Source organism: Mytilus californianus, unplaced genomic scaffold (genome assembly GCF_021869535.1).
Source record: "Mytilus californianus isolate M0D057914Y unplaced genomic scaffold, xbMytCali1.0.p SCAF_5, whole genome shotgun sequence".
NCBI lineage: Eukaryota > Metazoa > Mollusca > Bivalvia > Mytilida > Mytilidae > Mytilus > Mytilus californianus.
The window spans coordinates 69,269,183-69,290,632 of NW_026262701.1; the positions used below are offsets into that span (position 1 = coordinate 69,269,183).

Genomic DNA, 21,450 nt, shown 5'->3' on the forward strand with positions numbered 1-21,450 from the left:
ACAAGTGGGGGAGGGATGATACTAATAATAATGAGGAAAATGTAGATAACAAGTGGGGGAGGGATGATACTAATAATAATGAGGAAAATGTAGATAACAAGTGGGGGAGGGATGATACTAATAATAATGAGGAAAATGTAGATAAGTGGGAGAGGCATAATTATTATAACAAGTGGGGGAGGCATAATAATAATAATGAGGAAATGTAGATAACAAGTGGGGGAGGGATGATTATTATAACAAGTGGGGGAGGCATAATAATAATAATGAGGAAAATGTAGATAACAAGTGGGGAGGCATAATTATTATAACAAGTGGGGGAGGCATAATAATAATAATGAGGAAATGTAGATAACAAGTGGGGAGGCATAATAATAATAATGAGGAAATGTAGATAACAAGTGGGGGAGGGATAATAATAATAATGAGGAAAATGTAGGTAACAGGGGGTTGGGGTGGGGGGTAGGGTCGGGTTGGAAGAGGTACACTAATGATAATGATAAAAATGTAGGTAACAAGCAGAGGAGGCATAATAATTATAATGATATTGATAAATGTTGTAATGATAATGATAATAATAGATATGATGCCTTTTATGTAGTTGAGATTCTTTTATTTCAATTTGTGCTGTTGTTTTATTAACATGTATCAGTTTTTTTACTTCTTTATGTTGTTGTTTGTTTATCATTCCTTTTGTGTTTTTAGTTTATCTGTATTTAATCATACTACTAGACTGGACTTTGTCAGTTTGTTTATCTGGATATATTAAAGTTGCATCCACTTTTCTGGAAATGCTTGTTACAGGTACATTATATATTGGTCAAAATAATAACTATCTTTTTAGACATCTTTGATTCAAAATTGCTTTCTATTTTCAGGATATCCAGTGTGATAACTGCAAGACATGTCAGAAGATTCCAGTAAAACAGAGGATGATGGGAATGATCTAAACAATCACAAAGGCCGAAGTCGACTTTGTAAACAGTGCAAGTTTCGTTGTACCGATTTAAAGGAGTTTTTGGATCATCAGAAGTTTGCACATTCTCAGGACACTGATCCAGACTTAATACGTTCATTAGGAGGAAGGAGAAGGAAAAGTCAGCCAACAAAAAGAGCGGAATCTAGATCTTCTACCGATCAGGTTACTGAACAAAACTTATCACCGACAAGTGAACAATCTAAAAAGACGATAGACGTTGCTAATCGAATAGATACATCAAATGAACAATTAATTACTGACAAAACTGAACAAAATATTATGGAAGATAATTCAGATCATACAGAAGAACCCATGGGGGATATTGAAGACCTAGCACACATGAATGGTGAGAGGGACTTCGATCAGCATTCAAATTTAAGTCATGAAATGGAAGATGACGAAGGTCGACTGATTATAGCCGAAGATGACCAATCGCCCAGTGGTATCAAAACACCCACACGTAGCGGCAACATTCAGAATCGTACTTATGTATGTGGACAATGCGATTTCAGCTCTACAAGTGCAAAAACTTATCTGCATCATCAGAAAGATGGACACAATGCAGACATAACTATCTATGAATGTAACATTTGTGAATATGCAACAAAATACAAGCAGAAACTTCCACGTCACCACAAACTGCACTTTTCTGGAAAAGAAAACAGTCTTCTGCTGAATGGCTCAGATCTTGATAGCAGTTTTTCGGAAAAAGATAATAAAAGTACAGCTGGCAGTGACATTATAAGAATGAATGTTCCAATGCATGATGATGAAGAAGACGAAATAGAAGAAGAGGAGGAGGAAGAAGAAACTCCCATTACCACAGTAATACCAGAGGCTCCTGAGGGAGAGAAGAAAAAAAGAAAAACAAGACAGGAAGTGGATCCTGGAAAGTACTTTGAAGTGTTTGATGAAACAGGAATCAAATATGCTTGTTCTAAATGTGGCAATGTTTACAAATGGCGAAAATCTTTGAACAAACATTGGAAAGAGAAACATATTGGTGATCTTCCAGATTCAAGTAAGCCTCCTCCTGGATTAGCTAAGCTTAATGCAGTCAGCAATATGAAATACCGTTATCCAGTACCACCATCTGAGAGAAGTCGGCTTACAGCTATGAATCACTCAACACCTCACTCAGGATCATCAACTCCAGTCATGCACGAAAAGATGGAGGATATGTCAGTTTCACCTGTTGTCATGCCCAGATCTATTGGGCCATTCATAAGCAATGCACCAACTTATTACCCACAGCAGAAAATGTCCCAACATCCTAGGATGAGTCCGGACCTTGGATATAGCCAACATAGTAGGAGCCTGCCCAGAGAAAGACCCGCTAATAGAGATGAGCAGCCCCTTGATTTCTCCTTTCACAAAGAAATGAATTTATCTTTGAATAAGAGTATGGATTACAACAAGAATCGCGTTAGATTAGACCAGATGGATCATGGGATGTATCAGAAGTATCGTGGCATTAAACAAGAACTCCAATGGGGAGACAATCAAAATGGAGATGATTTACAAAAAGACGAACATAAAGAAGAAAACCCTGTACTTCAGTGCTCACGTTGTGGCTTCATAGCTAAAACTTTGGTGGATTATAGCTCGCATATGACTTTACATCTCAACAAGCGTGCCTTCAAATGTGCTGAATGTCAAGAACATTTTAATGGAGTTGATGATTTGAACAAACACTTTGCTGAAAATCATCTTGAAAAAATCCAAGAGCATAAAGAAGCAATTCAGAAAATACCTCATGGACTACAACAGACATATCATCTGCTTAAAATGCCACTGAACAACATAGCTTCTCAGGAAATATCAACAACAACCGAACCAAAATATCTGAAATGTAACATGTGTGATTTTGTTGCTAAATGGCCAGCAGAGCTACAGAAACATGCTGTATCACACTCTGAGGAACGACCATTTATTTGTATGGTATGTGGATCTACATATAAATGGAAATGGGATTTAGTCAAACATTTTGAAAAAAGTCATAGCACACTTCAGAATCCATATAAGCGTCGTGAACAAAATACACCAACTGCTTCAGCAAAGACCTCTTCAAGTACACCTCATTCAGCCTCATCTCCATACGGAGGAAATAGCATGTATGGTGGAGCTCTTCAGATTTTGTCGACTACGGCAGCTGCTTTGGTGGACAAGGATCAGTTCAGCCACAAACGTTTTTCTAATAGTTATCTACAAGAATCCAGCAGCAAGAAACGCAGATTATCTGACACTGAATTAAGTTTACTGGAAGATACAAATAATAATTTGTCTCGTGATGGTTATATCACCGCTGGATCAGTTGAATATCAGTCAAATCGAGCTTCTTCCGAACCACCAAAGAACAATGATTTGTATGGTAAGGGTGGCATGGAGAGATCATCATTTTCAACTTTGAAAGAAATGGAAAATTTAATCCCATCATCAGATGACTCAAACCAATCAGGAAGAGAACATTTCATTAAAGTAAAAGATGGCTTGACCATGAAGGATGCAGATGGAACTGACATTCTGTTACCATACAAATGTAGACTTTGTGAATATCGAGCCAGATGGCCATCTGAAATACAACAGCACATGAAAAATCATTCCGACGAGAAGCCTTATCATTGCCCCAGATGCAGCTATAAAAGTAAATGGAAGTGGGATGTTGTTAAACATTTGAAGCGTTGTGGAGGCGGGACAATTAAAGATGTAATCGACACAACCAAAATGAGAAAACTACCACCACCAAATGTTACTGTTAACACAGAGGGAGTATTCCATCAAGATACACCTCAGCCTTTTAGACCACATAGTGATATGCAAGAAAACAAACAGACCAGATTTGTCTATAATGGATTCATGCAAAATATGACTGAAAATGAGCAGAATGAGAAAGTTATGACTTATGAATGCCTTGAATGTCCATTTGTTGGAAATAGCCCTGCCGAACTCAAACGTCACTCTGTCCTACATTCAGAGAATAAACCATTCAGCTGCACTGTGTGTGGATATAGTTCAAGATGGAAATGTGATCTTAAGAAACACATGCGTACATATGGACATGAGAACTCCTTCATGCCACAGTCTGAGGACATGTCACCAATGTATTTGCAAGATAAGTTTAAACTTGCGCACAAAAATCATCATGAAAACCAAATGTCACAAATGCAGCAGGAAGATGAAAGACAGCTTTACAAGTGTGATCAATGCCAATATGCCACATTCAAAAAATTCAGCTATCAGGCACACTTGAAGATGCATGGTTCAGCCAACATTCCACAAGAGACTAATGACAAATTTAAATGTAAACAATGTAATTTTAAAGCACCAGACTTACCGTCATTCCTTCAACATAAGAAAACACATTCCACAACTTCTGTAGCTTCACCATTGTCGCAACAAAATGCTCCATCTCCATCACTGCAACAGAATGGATCACCGTTTGTTAGAAATGAGGACGAAAATTCATCATCCTGTGATGTCTCTAGCAGAACACTTCATAAACATCGACGCAAACCCTCTCAGCCCTCACAGCAATTCAAGTGTTCAAAATGTGCTTTCACATCATTCTCAAAGTCAAGCATCATGATGCATGAAAGTACCCATGAACCTGAAAAAATGGAAGAGGATAATATGGAAGGCCAAGATGATGAATATGATGATTGTAAAATAGTTGGAACAGACCAAGAGTACCAGCTTGATGCATCTGACATGAACCAGTCACATAGTAAACCACTCAATTTTTCTGGTGCTCTGGATCTAACTCGTTCATCAACTCCAGTATCTTCTGCACAACAACAGAAGCCTACAGTATCAATTCATCACCATGCTGCTAGGACCGTCAACCAGCAACCAACAAACCCAGCATACCCATTCCATTGTGAATGGTGTCCTGCTATGTTTCCAAACCTGGCAACTGTGTATCAACACGCATCTCAGGTTCATCCAAATGAATTGAAGGCACAAGAATCAAACGACAAACCACCTTCATCTACTGGAATGAGTCTTCCAACACGTCAGCCAGTACCAACATCAAATGCCAACAATTTTGAGCATCCAATATCTATGACACCAAAACAAGCATTACCACAGCTTCAGGCACAACTTCAACAGAATCCTATGTTCAACTTGTACAAGTATCGTCCTATTGAGCCAAAACCATCATCAGCTTCAGTTCATACAACTCCATCAGTGGCCTCTATGCCATCCACAGTTTCTGCTTTGACTCAGTCACTCCAGCAAAGACTCAATGATAACCGTGCTCAAAATGCTGTTGCCATGCAGCTCCAACAACAAGCAATGGCCCGTGCTAAGAAGTCGACAAGTCCACAAAAGAGAGGCCGATCATTCCAATGTACAAAATGCTCATTCACTGCTCCAAATGCTGTAACTTACCTGCGCCACATTGAAAGACATGGAAGCAACTGCCGCCATACCTGCCGATTCTGTGACTATAGCATTGATAGATTGAATCTGTTATATCAGCACATGAAAGGAACACATGGGGATGTTTGGAGGGGTACACCTGAGGAGAAGATCCGTCTAACACCAAGCGGGAAGGGAGATGATAAGAGATGGGGCATAGATTCAGAAAGTTTAAACAGCTCCTTTGATGGATCCGATTATGGACAAGAAATGGACATGCAAGAGCAATTGGAAGAATCTGCAAACCGAGAAATGAAAATTTATAGTACTATGGCAATTAACGGACAAAAGCCAGTACTGACTATACGTGGAATGGCAAACTGGAGAGGAATTCCAATACAACTCTGCATGATCAATGGTCGTAAAAACTACAAATGTCCAAGCTGCTCATACGTTAGTAGTAATGCTGCCAACACCGGAAACCATGCTCGTCAGCACAACTGTGGAAAGAAATATTGCTGCGATGTTTGTAATTATGGCGCAGACAATCTCAAACTCATTTATAACCATAAAGATAGCATTCATCCACCAGAGCCTATCTTTGTAGAAAAATATGAAGACACACCATTTACAGAGTATGAAGGTACCATTGATGAAAATGGATGTTCAAACAAGGGACCAATGATACTGCCAACATGCACGAAATGTCCATTCAAATGTAAAACAATTAAAAAACTTCAAAAACATATATTGCTACATGGAAGTGGTGAAAAACACAAGTGTGAATACTGCGATTACCATGTGGGAACAATGGAAGAACTGTTACAGCATCTTGTTGTACATCGTGAGCCATATGAACCAAAACTAGAGTCCTCTGATGAAGAGGATAACGCAAGGTCGACAGAACAAAATGAAAGCCAGATTGAACAACCTGTATTGACCGAAGTGAGAATGAACAATATTTTGAACAAACTGTCAAACAATGCTGGACAAATACGTTACAAATGTTCACGCTGTGCTTTCACAGCCTACAGAAAGAGCAGCCTATTTAATCATTCTGAACTTCACCTCAAGCACCCAAATTTGGGAGAAAAATTTGTTCAGCGAATGGGAAATGATGATTTTACTAACGAACAAGCTGACAAGTATTTCCAAACTTTAATTATAGATCCTAAAGATGAAAAAGGTCTTGAAATCCTGAAAAATGCCAACACAACAGAATTTTCTGATCATGAAATGGAAGATGATAAAGAGTTTATGGATGAAGGGGAATATATGGATGATTTGGAAGGAGGAGAATTTGTGGAGGATGAAATAGCTCACTTAGAACAAGAAGACTTAGAAGGCAACTCGGCTAAGTTGAGGAAACATTTCAGTGGGGAGGAATCGGATGACAGTCTGGCAGAGATGGATCCTATTGCTCTTCAGCAACAAATGTCCATGAATTTGTCTGGGAACATAATTCAAAAAGTCCGTTACTCATGCAATCAGTGCCCATACCGATGTAATGCATTACGCAGTTTCAAATGTCACATACACATGCATGGTCTTAATAAAAAGTACATTTGTGATTTCTGTAATTGGAGTGCTGATAGGTTAAATTTGTTGTATCAGCATCGTAAAGTTCATCAGGCAGAGGTTGGATTCAATGTTGCACCTTCAGATATCGTTTTCCTTAACAGAGACTTTGCATTAGAAAACAATAAAAGTGTTAATGACTATTCAGTCAAAAGTTCATTGTTAGAGGAAAAACTGAACAGAATAACTACCGCAAGAACAGCTGATGGGAAGAAAATTTACATTTGCAAACTTTGTCCTTTTAGCTGTAGCAGTAAGAACAGTTATACATATCATAAAAGCTTACACAAAATTTCAGCAAGATACACATGTAACGAATGTTCCTTCAGTGTGGAGCGAGTGAATTTGTTATCCCAGCATATGAAACTGCACAAACGTGATGTTACTGGATCACCTTCAAGTGACATATATGACAATAAAAACAATGAACCATCAACTCCAGAATTTGCTCCACAAGTTTATTTCAATGCACAAGGTTCAATGGATGACAGTGATGTCAGTCAAGAAGATGAATATAAAGAGTTCAAATGTGACCGTTGTCCATTTAGCACACCTTCTAAAGATGAGTTAGATAGCCATGAACATCAGCATAACGAACGTTCACAAAATTCATGTCCATATTGTGACTTCAGCTGTTTGAAAGAAGAACAACTTGTTGAGCATCTTCAGTGCCATTTTCCTAGTACAAAAATTGACAATGAAACATTTAAATCCATAATCGAAAAGCAAGGAAAGAACAGCGAAAAACCACTGAAACCCGAAGTTCACTTGGTTAAGAAATCCAAGAGTAAGGAAGAAGAGCAAGAAGGGGAACCAGATTCTACCTCGGTTAGCGAAGGACAAGATCGTAATAATGTTAAAGACTTGTCTTCAGAAACTTGTGAAAAAAAAGTGACTGCTGAAAAGACTTATACTAAAATTTATTGTTGTCAGTATTGTGATAGAGAATTTGAAGGGAAATCACTTCTGTTACTGCATGAAAAACAACATTTAATTGGTAACTGATTGAAATGCTGTTCAATTTAATATTTTTTACTTAAAAATACCAATCTTTCTTCATTGCAAGGAAAAAGTAAAATTATTTTGATATATGGGAGATAACTCTCAATTTTTTTGTAAACAAAAATTAGTGCTTGATGAATAAAGGCCTTTCAGATAGATATATTATAAGTCTTTAATATATTAGTACTGATAAATGATCAAACTGAAACAAAAATATGTAAAAAGTGCAATAAACTATCATTAGAACAATTAACATTTTTATAAGGCATTTGTACATTAGTTGTAGTTTTTTAATTTTTCATTCATTCAAGAAATATAAAGTGCAATTTTAATCATTCATATATAATTAGATTTTTTCCTTAGAAATCCATGTTTTATGTTATAGATATTTACTTGATTTAATTTCTTTTTCATTTTTTCATTGTAAATAGAGATACAGTTTAGTTAAAATATATCCATAGAAATAGCATTTTTTAGCCTTACATTCCAAAGTTGTTAGTTGTCAATGATACATTGAAACTTAAGGAAGTTATTAATATTAAATGTTACAATGTTTTGAAATTTTTTCAAGGAAAAAAAAGTTATAGTCATAAAAAAATAGGTAAAAATATTATGTCTTCCAACATTGTTAATTTCATAATACAGTTGTTGATTTTTATACAATTATTGATGTCAAACTATTGAAATTTCAGAGGATTTTTTATATATATTTTATTTGCCATTTTATACAAGCCCTCACATTCCAGAGAACAATTATTGTGATAATTTAAAGTGTCTTCCAATTAAAATAAATATGCAAGTTCAATATATCTCAATATTGTCAAAATTTAGAAAATACCAAATTGAGTAAATCTTTCCAACGAAACTAACGAAACTAACTTCGAACTTTTTTGTAAATAGTAGAATCATAGAGATAATGGCGAGGTTTAAAAACAACGAAGTTTTTCTAGTTGTTGACAACAAATCGTTTGTCTTCCATTTTGTTTATTGTTATATATTTCTATTGGCGTTCACAAGAATGTGCCTTACACAATTTGTATATACTAATTTTTTCATGTTTTTATATTTATTATATATTATATACATGTACCTTATATGTGAGAGATTGAATTATGTTACTGTTTTAAATGTGATTTTTTTCATTCCATGTATCTTTCACGTATACACATTTTACATTCATACAAGTGTGAAAATAATGGCATGGATGTTTTGTGTATGGAAATGACTAAATGTTATTCAGAACTGTGGGCTATATTTGTTTATTTTTATCTTACAAATGCATATGAAGAAACAATTATTTTTTTCAAACTGACAATGAATATTGTTTTTTTTTGTAGTAATAAATTTAAAAGAAATAATGTAAATTTGCTGCTTAATTTGCTAACATGTTCAGAAATAATTTGATATATTTGACTAAATTTTCTGTTTTTATTGTGCTTATAAGTTTTAAAAATATCATGAAATATTTTGAAAAAATTTATAAGCAGTTTCCTGTATGTTTGCTTTTTTTCATTAAAAGATATTTTATTTATATTTTGAAGAACAACGAAGACTGAAATAATTTGATATATTTTAAAAAATTACTCTTTCTGCATGTTGCCTTTTTTCATATAAATAGAAAACAACGAAGAATCATTTTATGTTCCGTCTTGTTTCCTTATATTGCATTTGTAAGTTGGTGTTGAAATACCTCGATGTAATGTACATAGTTAGTCTTTATAATCTACTATACTGGCCAAAAGGCCTTGGTCACTGATGATATGGTGCTATGTTACATAGAAACTGCCTGTAATATCACTGCTGGGACAATGTTGTATGTTACACAGTATAAGGGAGATAAATCTGAATAAAATTACATATTTTTGAAATTCCTGTTGCAAGTCATTTATTACTTTAAACATATGCATGCAAGGATAATGTTTTCAATTGATGTACTCTAAACAGTATTAATAGCATTTGATTTAAAAGTTCACATGGTATGAATTTCCTCACAGCAAGAAATAAAATTGTTTTAGATCATAATTTTTTTCATAATTACACAAATAATAAAGAATAAAAATTGCAATTTCAAGGAGCTATTATAAGATTAAGATTGTGTATCATGCAACATTTAGTGTAAAATGCTTCTCATCAATTCATTGAAGTTAGGTGCTAAAATGTTATTCAGTCATGAGTTTTATTGTAAGGGCAGTTTATAATGTGGCACTTGATTGTAAAGTTGATAATATCTTAGTTATTTTGTAAATGAGGCCACATTAGTATATTAGATGGAAAAAGTCAGAGAAAATGTGCATTAGGTCACATCAATTATGTTTCTCTGAATTTTTTATAGATAAAATTATTGGGACTTTCAATAGGTTATTTTTTTTCATTCAGCATTTAATGTAAAGTTTGAGTGCTAAAAATTGATACAGGATTTGAATAATTTAATTAATTTTTCTGTATCTGCCAGAGTAGCCATTTTGTTTACCTCATTATTGGAGCAAGCAGAATTTAATTTATATTTTTTCAAAGATGATATATAAGATGAGATGTAGGTTTTTTTTTATCTGCAATAATCTAGAAAATGTTTTTGATTGAAAATATTTTTTTTATCAATAATTATTTAGAATGCAAGTAAATCCAAATTGGTATGGTTTGAAATGTTGACCCTGACTTAAAGAAAGGATCTACTTATATTCGAATTAAAAGGTTAACTTGATTGGTTTATGAAAGATTACAATATTATAAATACTCGCATGAAATTTTTCATGAAAGTACAATCAGGTATGAGTTAATTTAATGTGCTTTTGATGGAAATATATTTTACCTATAATTACATTCTATAAACTGCAAACATTACAAAGTTTTGTATAAATTGTGTTTTAATTATATGTATACTTTAACTTGGGGCAAATATAGCCATAATGGAGGTTTATCAATACTATTAGAAATGCTTAAAAAGTTATAATAATAAAAATAATTCATTGAGAACTGTTATTTTTATGTGGCCATTGCTTCTGAGTCAGCACACTGGTATAGTTATGCATCATAATCTTCCTTTGTAAATATTTGACAAAAGATAGTCTGTCTGTCCTAATCTGTCATCAAGACCAAATTCTCCAATAATAAAAAAAACATCATTCAGACATGATAAGTTTTCAAGCTGTTCCTGCACTCTTACCTCGCAGACAAGGAAGGACATATGCTAGTGCATTCAATCAATATTGCATAAAAGATAGTCTGATGATTCTTATTCACAAATTGATTTGTAAATTCCAGTACTCATCGAACTTGCTTGAAGATCGTTAGCTCAGCTGGTAGAGTTGTGGCCTTTAGTTGTGAAGGTCTTGAAGCTTCCACTTTGCTAAGAATGTGCAGAAGTGTTGCCTGATTCTTAAAGTGCTTTCCAGGTTGATAATAAAGTTGGTCAACTTCTTCAGCCATGTTGAATTGAGCATCTTTAATAATTTATCAGGTATGAGTTAATTTAATGTGCTTTTGATGGAAATATATTTTACCTATAATTACATTCTATAAACAAATATAGAATGTAATTATAGGTATAATATATTTTCATCAAAAGCACATTAAATTTACTCATACCTGATAGTACTTTCATGTAAAGTTATGTGGGATGGATGTATATGATGTAACAATCACTTGAAAAACAAGGAAATAATGGATGTATTAAGGAAACAACACTTGTATTGCTGGTTTTCATCTTGCAGTTTTGCTTATTCATTTGTATGAAGGAACATAGTTCTTAGTCAACAAACTGCTTTAAAAATAGTTGATGTTCCTACATTCTCATCATTGATTGGTTGAAAATATGAACAAAATGAGTTGTGAGATTTATGTCATTGAGACAGCATCCAAATTGCACAACAAAAAGACCAGGGGCGTAGCTAGGTATCCTATAAACTGTAGGCAGCAGCAGGTCCAGGGCAGAGCCCTAGTAGGGTGTTCCGGGGCCCGACGGAAAACGGTTTTCAGCATTTTAGTTGCAAAATTTCGTGTACAAAAAACCATAAAATTTACTGGTCATTTTATCATGATAATATACATGAACAAAATGTTGAAAAAATAAACATATTTCTACAATTACATCTGACTGATGAATTAACCGCCAGTACAGAACAATCGGAAATATAAAAAAAAAAATCAATATTTCCAATATGCAATACCCAGCGTGGATCAGCGTAGCCCTTTATTAAGCAGCACAACCTGTTTCTGATTGAGTATAATTGATATATACATCAATTGATAGTACATATTAACGATCCTACATTAAAAAAATAGGCACTTAAACACCGAGACTATTACATAATAATACTAACTCTTGGACTATGCATCGACCATTCATCTTTTGATTCTTAAACCATCACCCTCCCCCGGCCACACAAAACACACACACACAGTCGATATGTCATGCAGAAGTTCTGTTCTGTTCATACTATCTTAACAAAATTCAAGAAATTCATATTTCCTTATATCCTGTACTGTAAAATCCCTACCGGCTTAGGATTTGAATAATTATGGTCATTACACGTAGATCTGAGAGTTCTAGAAGTTACTGAAAGCTAGTTGATTGATTGATCCCTAAATGTCCAGTGGCAAATAGTTCATGCATGTTCAGGACTAAAACAAATAAGGGTCGTCCAGGATGAAGGTTTGGAAATTTGGAAATGCCATGCATTGGAAAATGAGGGTTTATTGGATAGGAACAGAAATTTGTCATTCAGTAGACCTACGAACCCCTCAAAGAGTTGTAAGTTTCTTAACGTGCAGAGAGCATGGCATTCTCTCTACACTAGGCATTGGATTGAACTTGGGCCAACAACAACTAACTAAAAAAAAATCATTTATCTAAGTTGAGGTTCATTCAAGTATTTGTTGAGAGAAGTGAAATGATCTGAACCAAAGTTCTAGTTTTTTAGTTTCTATATAAGGTGGAATATAATGACATACAGTTCCAATACTCCACTGATTCACTAAGGATAATAGACTAGTGTACAAAAAACATCTGCCATCAACACCGTAAGAAATATTATAGATTTGACATGAAAAATCAACTTCCCCTTCATAAGGGTAAATGAAAGACTAAATTCAGGGAACACGAAAGAAAGAACATACAACAACTAGAGGCTCTAAAGAGCCTGTGTCGCTCACCTTGGTCTATGTGCATATTAAACAATGGACACAGATGGATTCATGACAAAATTGTGTTTTGGTGATGGTGATGTGTTTGTAGATCTTACTTTACTGAACATTCTTGCTCCTTACTATTATCTCTATCTATAATGAACTTGGCCCAGTAGTTACAGTGGAAAATATTTTGTAAAAATTTACAAAAATTTACAAAATTTATGAAAATTGTAAAAAAATGACTATAAAGGGCAATAACTCCTTAAGGGGTCAATTGACAATTTTGGTCATGTTGACTTATTTGTAGATCTAACTTTGCTGTACATTATTGCTGTTTACAGTTTATCTCTATCTATAATAATATTCAAGATAATAACCAAAAGCTGCAAAATTTTCTTAAAATTACCAATTCAGGGGCAGCAACCCAACAACGGGTTGCCTGATTGGTCTGAAAATTTCAGGGCAGATAGATCTTGACCTAATGAACAATTTTATCCCATCAGATATGCTCTAAATGCTTTGGTTTCAGAGATATGAGCCAAAAACTGCATTTTACCCTATGTATTATTTTTGTTGCCATGTCGGCCATCTTGGTTTGCGGGCAGGGTCATCGGACACATTTTTTTAAACTAGATACCCTAATGATGATTGTGGACAAGTTTGGTTAAATTTGTTTTAGTAGTTTCAGAGGAGAAGATTTTTGTAAAAGATTACAAAAATTTACGAAAAATTGTTAAAAATTGACTATAAAGGGCAATAACTCCTTAAGGGGTCAACTGACCATTTTGGTCAAGTTGACTTATTTGTAGATCATACTTTGCTGAACATTATTGCTGTTTACAGTTTATCTCTATCTATAATAATATTCAAGATAATAACCAAAAACGGCAAAATTTCCTTAAAATTACCAATTCAGGGGCAGCAACCCAACAACGGGTTGTCTGATTCATCTGAAAATTTCAGGGCAGATAGATCTTGACCTGATAAACAATTTTACATCATGTCAGATTTGCTCTAAATGCTTTGGTTTCAGAGATATAAGCCAAAATCTACATTTTACCCCTATGTTCTATTTTTAGCCATGGCGGCCATCTTGGTTGGTTGGCGGGGTCATCGGACACATTTTTTAAACTAAATACCCCAATGATGATTGTGGCCAAGTTTGGTCAAATTTGGCCCAGTAGTTTCAGAGGAGAAGATTTTTGTAAAAGTTTACGGACGCCGGACGACGGACGACGGACGACGGACGCAGAGTGATGAGAAAAGCTCACTTGACCTTTCAGGTCAGGTGAGCTAAAAATCAGAATGGGAAAGGAACTTAGATAAAAGAACAAAACATGTATTCTAGTCTTTAGTCATTTTTTTGTAATTGTGCTTAGTACCGATTTGAAGTGTCTGTCCCATTTCAACTGATTTTTACAGTTTGTTCTAATGTACTGTTACACAACTGTCCAAGGTTTGGAGGAGGGTTGAGCTCTCACATGTATGTTTAACCTACTAAATTATGTCTCAAGCTAAGAGTTTATAGTCTGTTATAAACTGTTTTTCTTTAAAGCATAAATCAAGCATTTAAGTTTTCTCTTCTGTATTGTTTCACATTTTCTTTCCTGATGGACGGTGTGGGCTTTCGCTCATTGTTGAAGGCCGTACAGTGACCTATAGTTGTTAATTTCTGTGTAATTTTTCTCTTGTGGAGAGTTGTATCATTTGCAATCATACCACATCTTTTTATTTTTATACATACAATTGCAGAGAAAAATGCAACAAAAATCTCTTGTATATATTGGATAAAATGTTTATAAATAAACGACATATTTTAAAATGTGTCGCACAGAAAACCTTACCAATATGAAGTTTGGTAACAAATATTAATGGACAGAAAGAAGTAAAACACTATACCCCCTCCTTTGGAACAGGGGTATGATAGATATTTATTTCAAGAGTGCATACGCTGAATTGCCTCGCCTGCTTTACTGATCATGATTCAATTTATGTCCAAAGTCTTTAAAGGTTTTACTACAAGTATCACATAAACTTAACATTGTCAGTTATTCATGTAAATAAGGTCAAGGTCAGATGAAACCTTTGAGACAAGATATGTACACATTACAATTATTCCATGAAGCAAATATAGTTAACCTATTTCTTATAGTATCTGAAATACAGACCTGATTAGGAAAACTTAACATTGACCAATGAACCATACAAATGAAGTCGAGGTCAGGTAAATCCGCCAAACATGTACAACATGCAATCATTCTATACACCAAATATAGTTGACCCATTTCTTATAGTATCTTGGATACAGAACAAACCACTAAATCTTCACCTTGCCTAATGAGCCATGAAAAAGGTCAAGGTCAGTTGAAACCTGCCATATGGGCATTTTCACCTTAGAATCATTCCATACAATGAATGGTTGACCCTAATGCTTATAGTATCTGAGATGCAGACTCAACCATAAAAAACTTTACATTGATCACTGATCCATGAAATGAGGTTGAGGTCAGGTGAACCCTGTTGGACTGAAATGCAGACCTTGCAAGGATCCCATATACCAAATATAGTTAGTCTATTACTCGTAATAAGTGAGAAATTAACATGACAAAAAAAATAGTTTCTATAAGCTATTGCTGAACCATGAAAATGAGGTCAAGGACAATGGACATATGAAAGACAGAAACTTTGTAACATAAGGCATATGTATACAAGGTATGAAGCATCCACCTACCTTCTGAAAATAAAGATTTATACAAATAGATTATGCTGGAGTAGCATTCCTACGAGACAATAAAACCTACAACCATTGGAGTTCAATTCTATTCAGAATTCAAGGCTTTTTAAACAAATTCATATCTGTTTTAACAGAAACTCAGGTTCTATGGTAGAGTAACATGATTCAAGTTGTTTCACTTAAGCATTTTTTTTTCAACAGCAAGTTTTTAAGGAGCTTCAAAAACAATTTACACGGCATACACCACTTGCAAGAAAACTGATTACTATAAATGAATAAATGAAAACTCTAGGCAGCAAGATTTTATGGAAGTTTTTGAAAAATGACAGAAAGAACCTCTAATGAGCGACCTCACATCCCCCCATATGATATGGGATTTTTACAAGTCCTTCCCCTTTTAAGAAAAATTCTGCATTTAAGATTTTTCAGATTATCCAACTCATTTGAGGTTTTGTTAGTCGAAAGTCTCATCTAAATTAGAAAAGGGGCATTAGCTGTCAAATTCATGTTCATCGATTTGACTCAAATTTACATATTTGATTTATAACATACTTAAATGTATATCCAAATCATTAAAATGTCTAAAATAAACAATTTATGATGCATGGACTCGATAATATGTATCAGCATTTATTGTGTATTTTAGTCTAGACATCATCTAATTAACTATCGAGGTGACCTGTGAAGACTGTCGACAGTCATATAACCTGATATAAACATGCATGTATATATAGATATAAAAAGATAGCGAACGTGTGCAATTGGATTTTTCTAGGTCTGTTTGATTTCATACTGTAGGTTAAAAAAATAATTTAACCATCGTTTTTACCTGTATGAATGAGTTTTTGTAGATCGAACCAGTCAACCAAATGGTTTACCCTTGTTTCACTTTCAATGTTGACATTCTTTTCCTTTTAATAGCTTAGTTTATGTGTAACCCATCTCTAGATAAGAGTTAAATTGGAGGTCACATGAATACGGATTTAATGAGGTCAAATTATTCACTTGCAAGTGAACAATTCATCAGCGATGTTTCTTAGCTTGTTTTAACAAAATTAAACCAAACTGACTGCTTAAAGAGAATTATCATTTCACTATTTCACTTTCATTAATGATTGACCAAAAAAAAAAAATCATATTTAAATTTTTTCATATCTTGTATATAATGCCCCTTTAAGGTACTAGTTGAGGCAACAACCACTTATATGGGAGATTTTTACAAGTTTACCTCTAAAGAAAATGCTCCCCGTCCCTCATTTAAGATTTTTTTCTAAGGTTTTGATGTGTGGAAGGTGGAAACCTACATAAAGATTTGAAAATTATCTGATAAACTAGAGGCTCTAAAGAGCCTTTGCGCTCACCTTGGTCTATGTGCATATTAAACAAAGGACACAGATGGATTCATGACAAAATTGTGTTTTGTGATGGTGATGTGTTTGTAGATCTTACTTTACTGAATATTCTTGCTCCTTACTATTATCTCTATCTATAATGAACTTGGCCCAATAGTTAAAGTGGAAAATACTTTTAAAAATTTACAAAAATTTACAAAATTTATGAAAATTGTAAAAAATTGACTATAAAGGGCAATAACTCCTTAAGGGGTCAATTGACAATTTTGGTCATTTGCCTTATTTGTAGATCTTACTTTGCTGAACATTATTGCTGTTTACAGTTTATCTCTATCTATAATAATATTCAAGATAATAACCAAAAACGGCAAAATTTCCTTAAAATTACCAATTCAGGGGCAGCAACCCAACAACGGGTTGCCTGATTGGTCTGAAAATTTCAGGGCAGATAGATCTTGACCTAATGAACAATTTTATACTCATCAGATTTGCTCTAAATGCTTTGGTTTCAGAGATATGAGCCAAAAACTGCATTTTACCCTATGTACTATTTTTTAGCCATGTCGGCCATCTTGGTTCTTGGGCGGGGTCATTGGACACATTTTTTAAACTAGATACCCTAATGATGATTGTGGACAAGTTTGGTTAAATTTGTCTTAGTAGTTTCAGAGGAGAAGATTTTTGTAAAAGATTACAAAAATTTACGAAAAATGGTTAAAAATTGACTATAAAGGGCAATAACTCCTTAAGGGGTCAACTGACCATTTTGGTCAAGTTGACTTATTTGTAGATCTTACTTTGCTGAACATTATTGCTGTTTACAGTTTACCTCTATCTATAATAATATTCAAGATAATAACCAAAAACTGCAAAATTTCCTTAAAATTACCAATTCAGGGGCAGCAACCCAACAACGGGTTGTCCGATTCATCTGAAAATTTCAGGGCAGATAGATCTTGACCTGATAAACAATTTTACCCCATGTCAGATTTGCTCTAAATGCTTTGGTTTCAGAGATATAAGCCAAAATCTACATTTTACCCCTATGTTCTATTTTTAGCCATGGCGGCCATCTTGGTTGGTTGGCCGGGTCACCGGACACATTTTTTAAACTAGATACCCCAATAATGATTGTGGCCAAGTTTGTTCAAATTTGGCCCAGTAGTTTCAGAGGAGAAGATTTTTGTAAAAGTTTACGGACGACGGACGCAGGACGCAAAGTGATGAGAAAAGCTCACTTGACCTTTCAGGTCAGGTGAGCTAAAAATGAAGGTGCTATCAAAGCAAAAAGCAATAATCTGAGTTATATCTACAATCCCCGGTCCACCATTTTGATTTTAATGATTATTGAACTGATGGTTTCCACTCATCAAAACCTTCATCCAAATTTTAAGAGGATCTGACAAAAAATGAAGGGTTACTAGCATGATGACAAGATATAATATACTGGTAGGTTATATTTCCAAGCCCCCCTCCCCCTTTTCAGATTTTTTCTGATTGTTGAAATTATCTGTGGTTTTGATTAATGGTAAACTTCAACCAAATTTAAAGAAGATCGAACATAAAATGAAGGATCTAACAAATATTAATAGAATATACTTTTAAAAATCCACTCACGAAAAAATTGTACCCTACTTCATATTTTTCTATTATAAAACACATTTTCTGACATCACCTCAACCAGTCTTTGCTTTTACTCCTAAATGTTGTATAGCAAATACCAAATGGATGGGGATCAAACCAAATATCACCCAAACATGCTACCACTAAACCACAAAAACAGTTCTCTAGTTCTCATGAGTGGAAAACTTCATACAAAAATAAGGAGTTGTGGTATGATTGCCAATGAGACAACTATCCACCAAAGTTCAAATGAAGTGGATGTAAGCAATTATAGGCAACCGTACAGCCTTTAACAAGGAGAAAAACCCATTACGTATAGTCAAAAACATAATACCCTCAGAAAATTGATGAGTATGGTATAAAAAACAAACTTCATTTACAACGTTTATAGCTTTATTTACAAGGAGGCATACATAACGGGTACGATATCCATTAACAAAATAAATAGCAATTTATAAGTATGTACATGTAAAATGACTATGAGCAAATATAATGTAATGCATTGTAAAACATCACTTAGAAGTGATAAATAATAATTAAAAAAATAATCCCATAACAGTCTAGTTTTAAACCATCAATAAATGAAACTGTTTAGATGAAGGGGAAATAACCCTTTATAAAAATGAACTAAATAATTTTGTCATTTTTTAAAACCATTATTTCAATAACTTTACAAAATTTAGCTTACTTAACTTTCTTATGTAAATGCATCAGCAATTAAATTCATCACATTTATAAAAAAATTACTTCGAAGCATTCTTTTAATCATAAATTTTGGATAAAAAATGTTTTTTAACCTCAATTTTTTTATTTAGGTTTCATCAAAACTTGTTTTGTGTCAATTGACAGAATCTGTATTTTCTTCCAATTCATTTTTTTAAATTCTATATCTCCAAATATGTTAATATTCTTTATTACAACCTCAGGCAAAAAGATAATAAAAAAAAAAGAAAAAAAAAAGCACTAACAGTAACTGATTTTCTATAAAAGCTCACATGATATAGTTTTCTTTATTTTCCCATTTATTTATTTTTTTGATACTTTCTGAAAACAGATAGAGAGTCCCAAATTCCTAAATCATCAGAAATAATGACAGCAAATATTCAACTAGGGACCAATTTTACATTCATCTAAAATAAGAAAGCCAATCTATCATTAATGCCCCAAAACTGACAAAATTTGACAATTAAATGCTTAGCATAAAACAGCAGAAATTAAAATTAACTACACATGCCTTTAATTTTATCATTACAAAAAAAAGATTCTTTTCATCTTTCAGATGACATATATTTAATATACTAAAGCTCTCAGCAAAATAAAAAAAATGGATAAGACCTTACCACACAACCTCACAGCCTCACTTGCCAAGCAACATATCAAACAGCCAATCAGGCACATTTGGCAAACACAAAATAAAAAGTGAAGGCAAAAAATATAATTTCATGATACAGTGCATCAGTGTTTCTAACAGTTATGAGGTAGAAAAGCTAGCACATTTTTCAAGATAGGAAGACAAAAATAACACGATACTTAATTTCATCCACAAAATTTTAATTTTGTACTTCAAATTCAAACAAACAAAACACTTAAAAAGGTATGAATAAAATAGATAACAATGTACAGACAAAAACAATTGATTCACCGAGATCAATGATGAGGAAAAACATGTACATGTAAATGGTTTTGAAATTTTAGAGACATAATATTTATCGAACATTTTTATCATTTGAAAATCAATAACAAATAACCGTTTTTAACAAGTTTACTTCATAGAAGACTATTATTGCACTTAACCAATATAGTGGAGAATGCATACCTTGAGTTTGTATGTACAAATACTGTTTTTGTATAACAGGTAGAATTGGTTTTATCAGCCACTTACTTCTGCTCAAGCGGGTAACCTTTAATTCCCATGTTAAAGATAATGCTCATCCTGTTTTAGATGCACTGTTCTTATAGTGTATTTTACTTTTAAGACATAATTATGTTTTAGACATATGTAAATGGGGAGGTTTGGGTGCATATAAAACTGGTTTAACCCCATTTTCTCTACGTTAATTTTGCATAGCATTTTTTAGTTCACATAAATAAATGAGCACCGAAAACAGGCATAGATATAGTTCATAAATGTTTCTCGTTTTTTACATAGATTAGACCGTTGGTTTTCCTGTTTGAAATGTTTTACAATAGTCATTTTGGGGCCCTTTATAGCTTGCTGCTTGGTGTGAGCCAAGGCTCCGTGTTGAAGGCCGTACTTTGACCTATAATTGTTTACTTTTTACACCTTGTAACTTGGATGGAGAGTTGTCTCATTGGCACTCATACCAAATCTTCTTATTTATATAGACGGTTAATGATTTCTGTTTTCTTTCCCTGTAGCCATGACTTTAACTCCTATTAGTAATTTAAAGGGCTGATAAAAATCAGGCTGAGGGCTTGTTCATTTAAAAAAAAAATCCCTCCAAAAGTAAGACAAAGCAAAAAATTCCTACATGAAACAGTGACATACTCAAGGTATGCATTACTTACATTTCCACTAACCAAGTTACTAATCATTTAACACAAAATTACAAGTTTTTTTTAATCCAGTTTCAACTTCGTCACTTTAATCATAGTTGCTGGAGATCTGTATACAAATATGAGTTTGGCAAATAAATCCTCTTCTAATCTGAACTGATGACATTCTCTGGCCA

General features: G+C 33.7%; 1 protein-coding gene across 6 annotated transcripts in view; it reads left to right on the plus strand.

The window, feature by feature from the left end:
• The window catches only part of LOC127701258 (uncharacterized), a 43,274-nt gene extending 33,085 nt beyond the window's left edge, over positions 1-10,189 (plus strand). For all 6 annotated transcript variants that reach the window (XM_052205078.1, XM_052205081.1, XM_052205079.1 and 3 more), the window contains one exon: positions 879-10,189. In XM_052205078.1, the coding sequence (XP_052061038.1) occupies positions 905-7,924 (7,020 nt within the window). In that variant the 5' untranslated portion in view covers positions 879-904 and the 3' untranslated portion in view covers positions 7,925-10,189. The remainder of the gene's footprint in view (positions 1-878) is intronic.
• Positions 10,190-21,450: the final 11,261 nt, after the last annotated feature.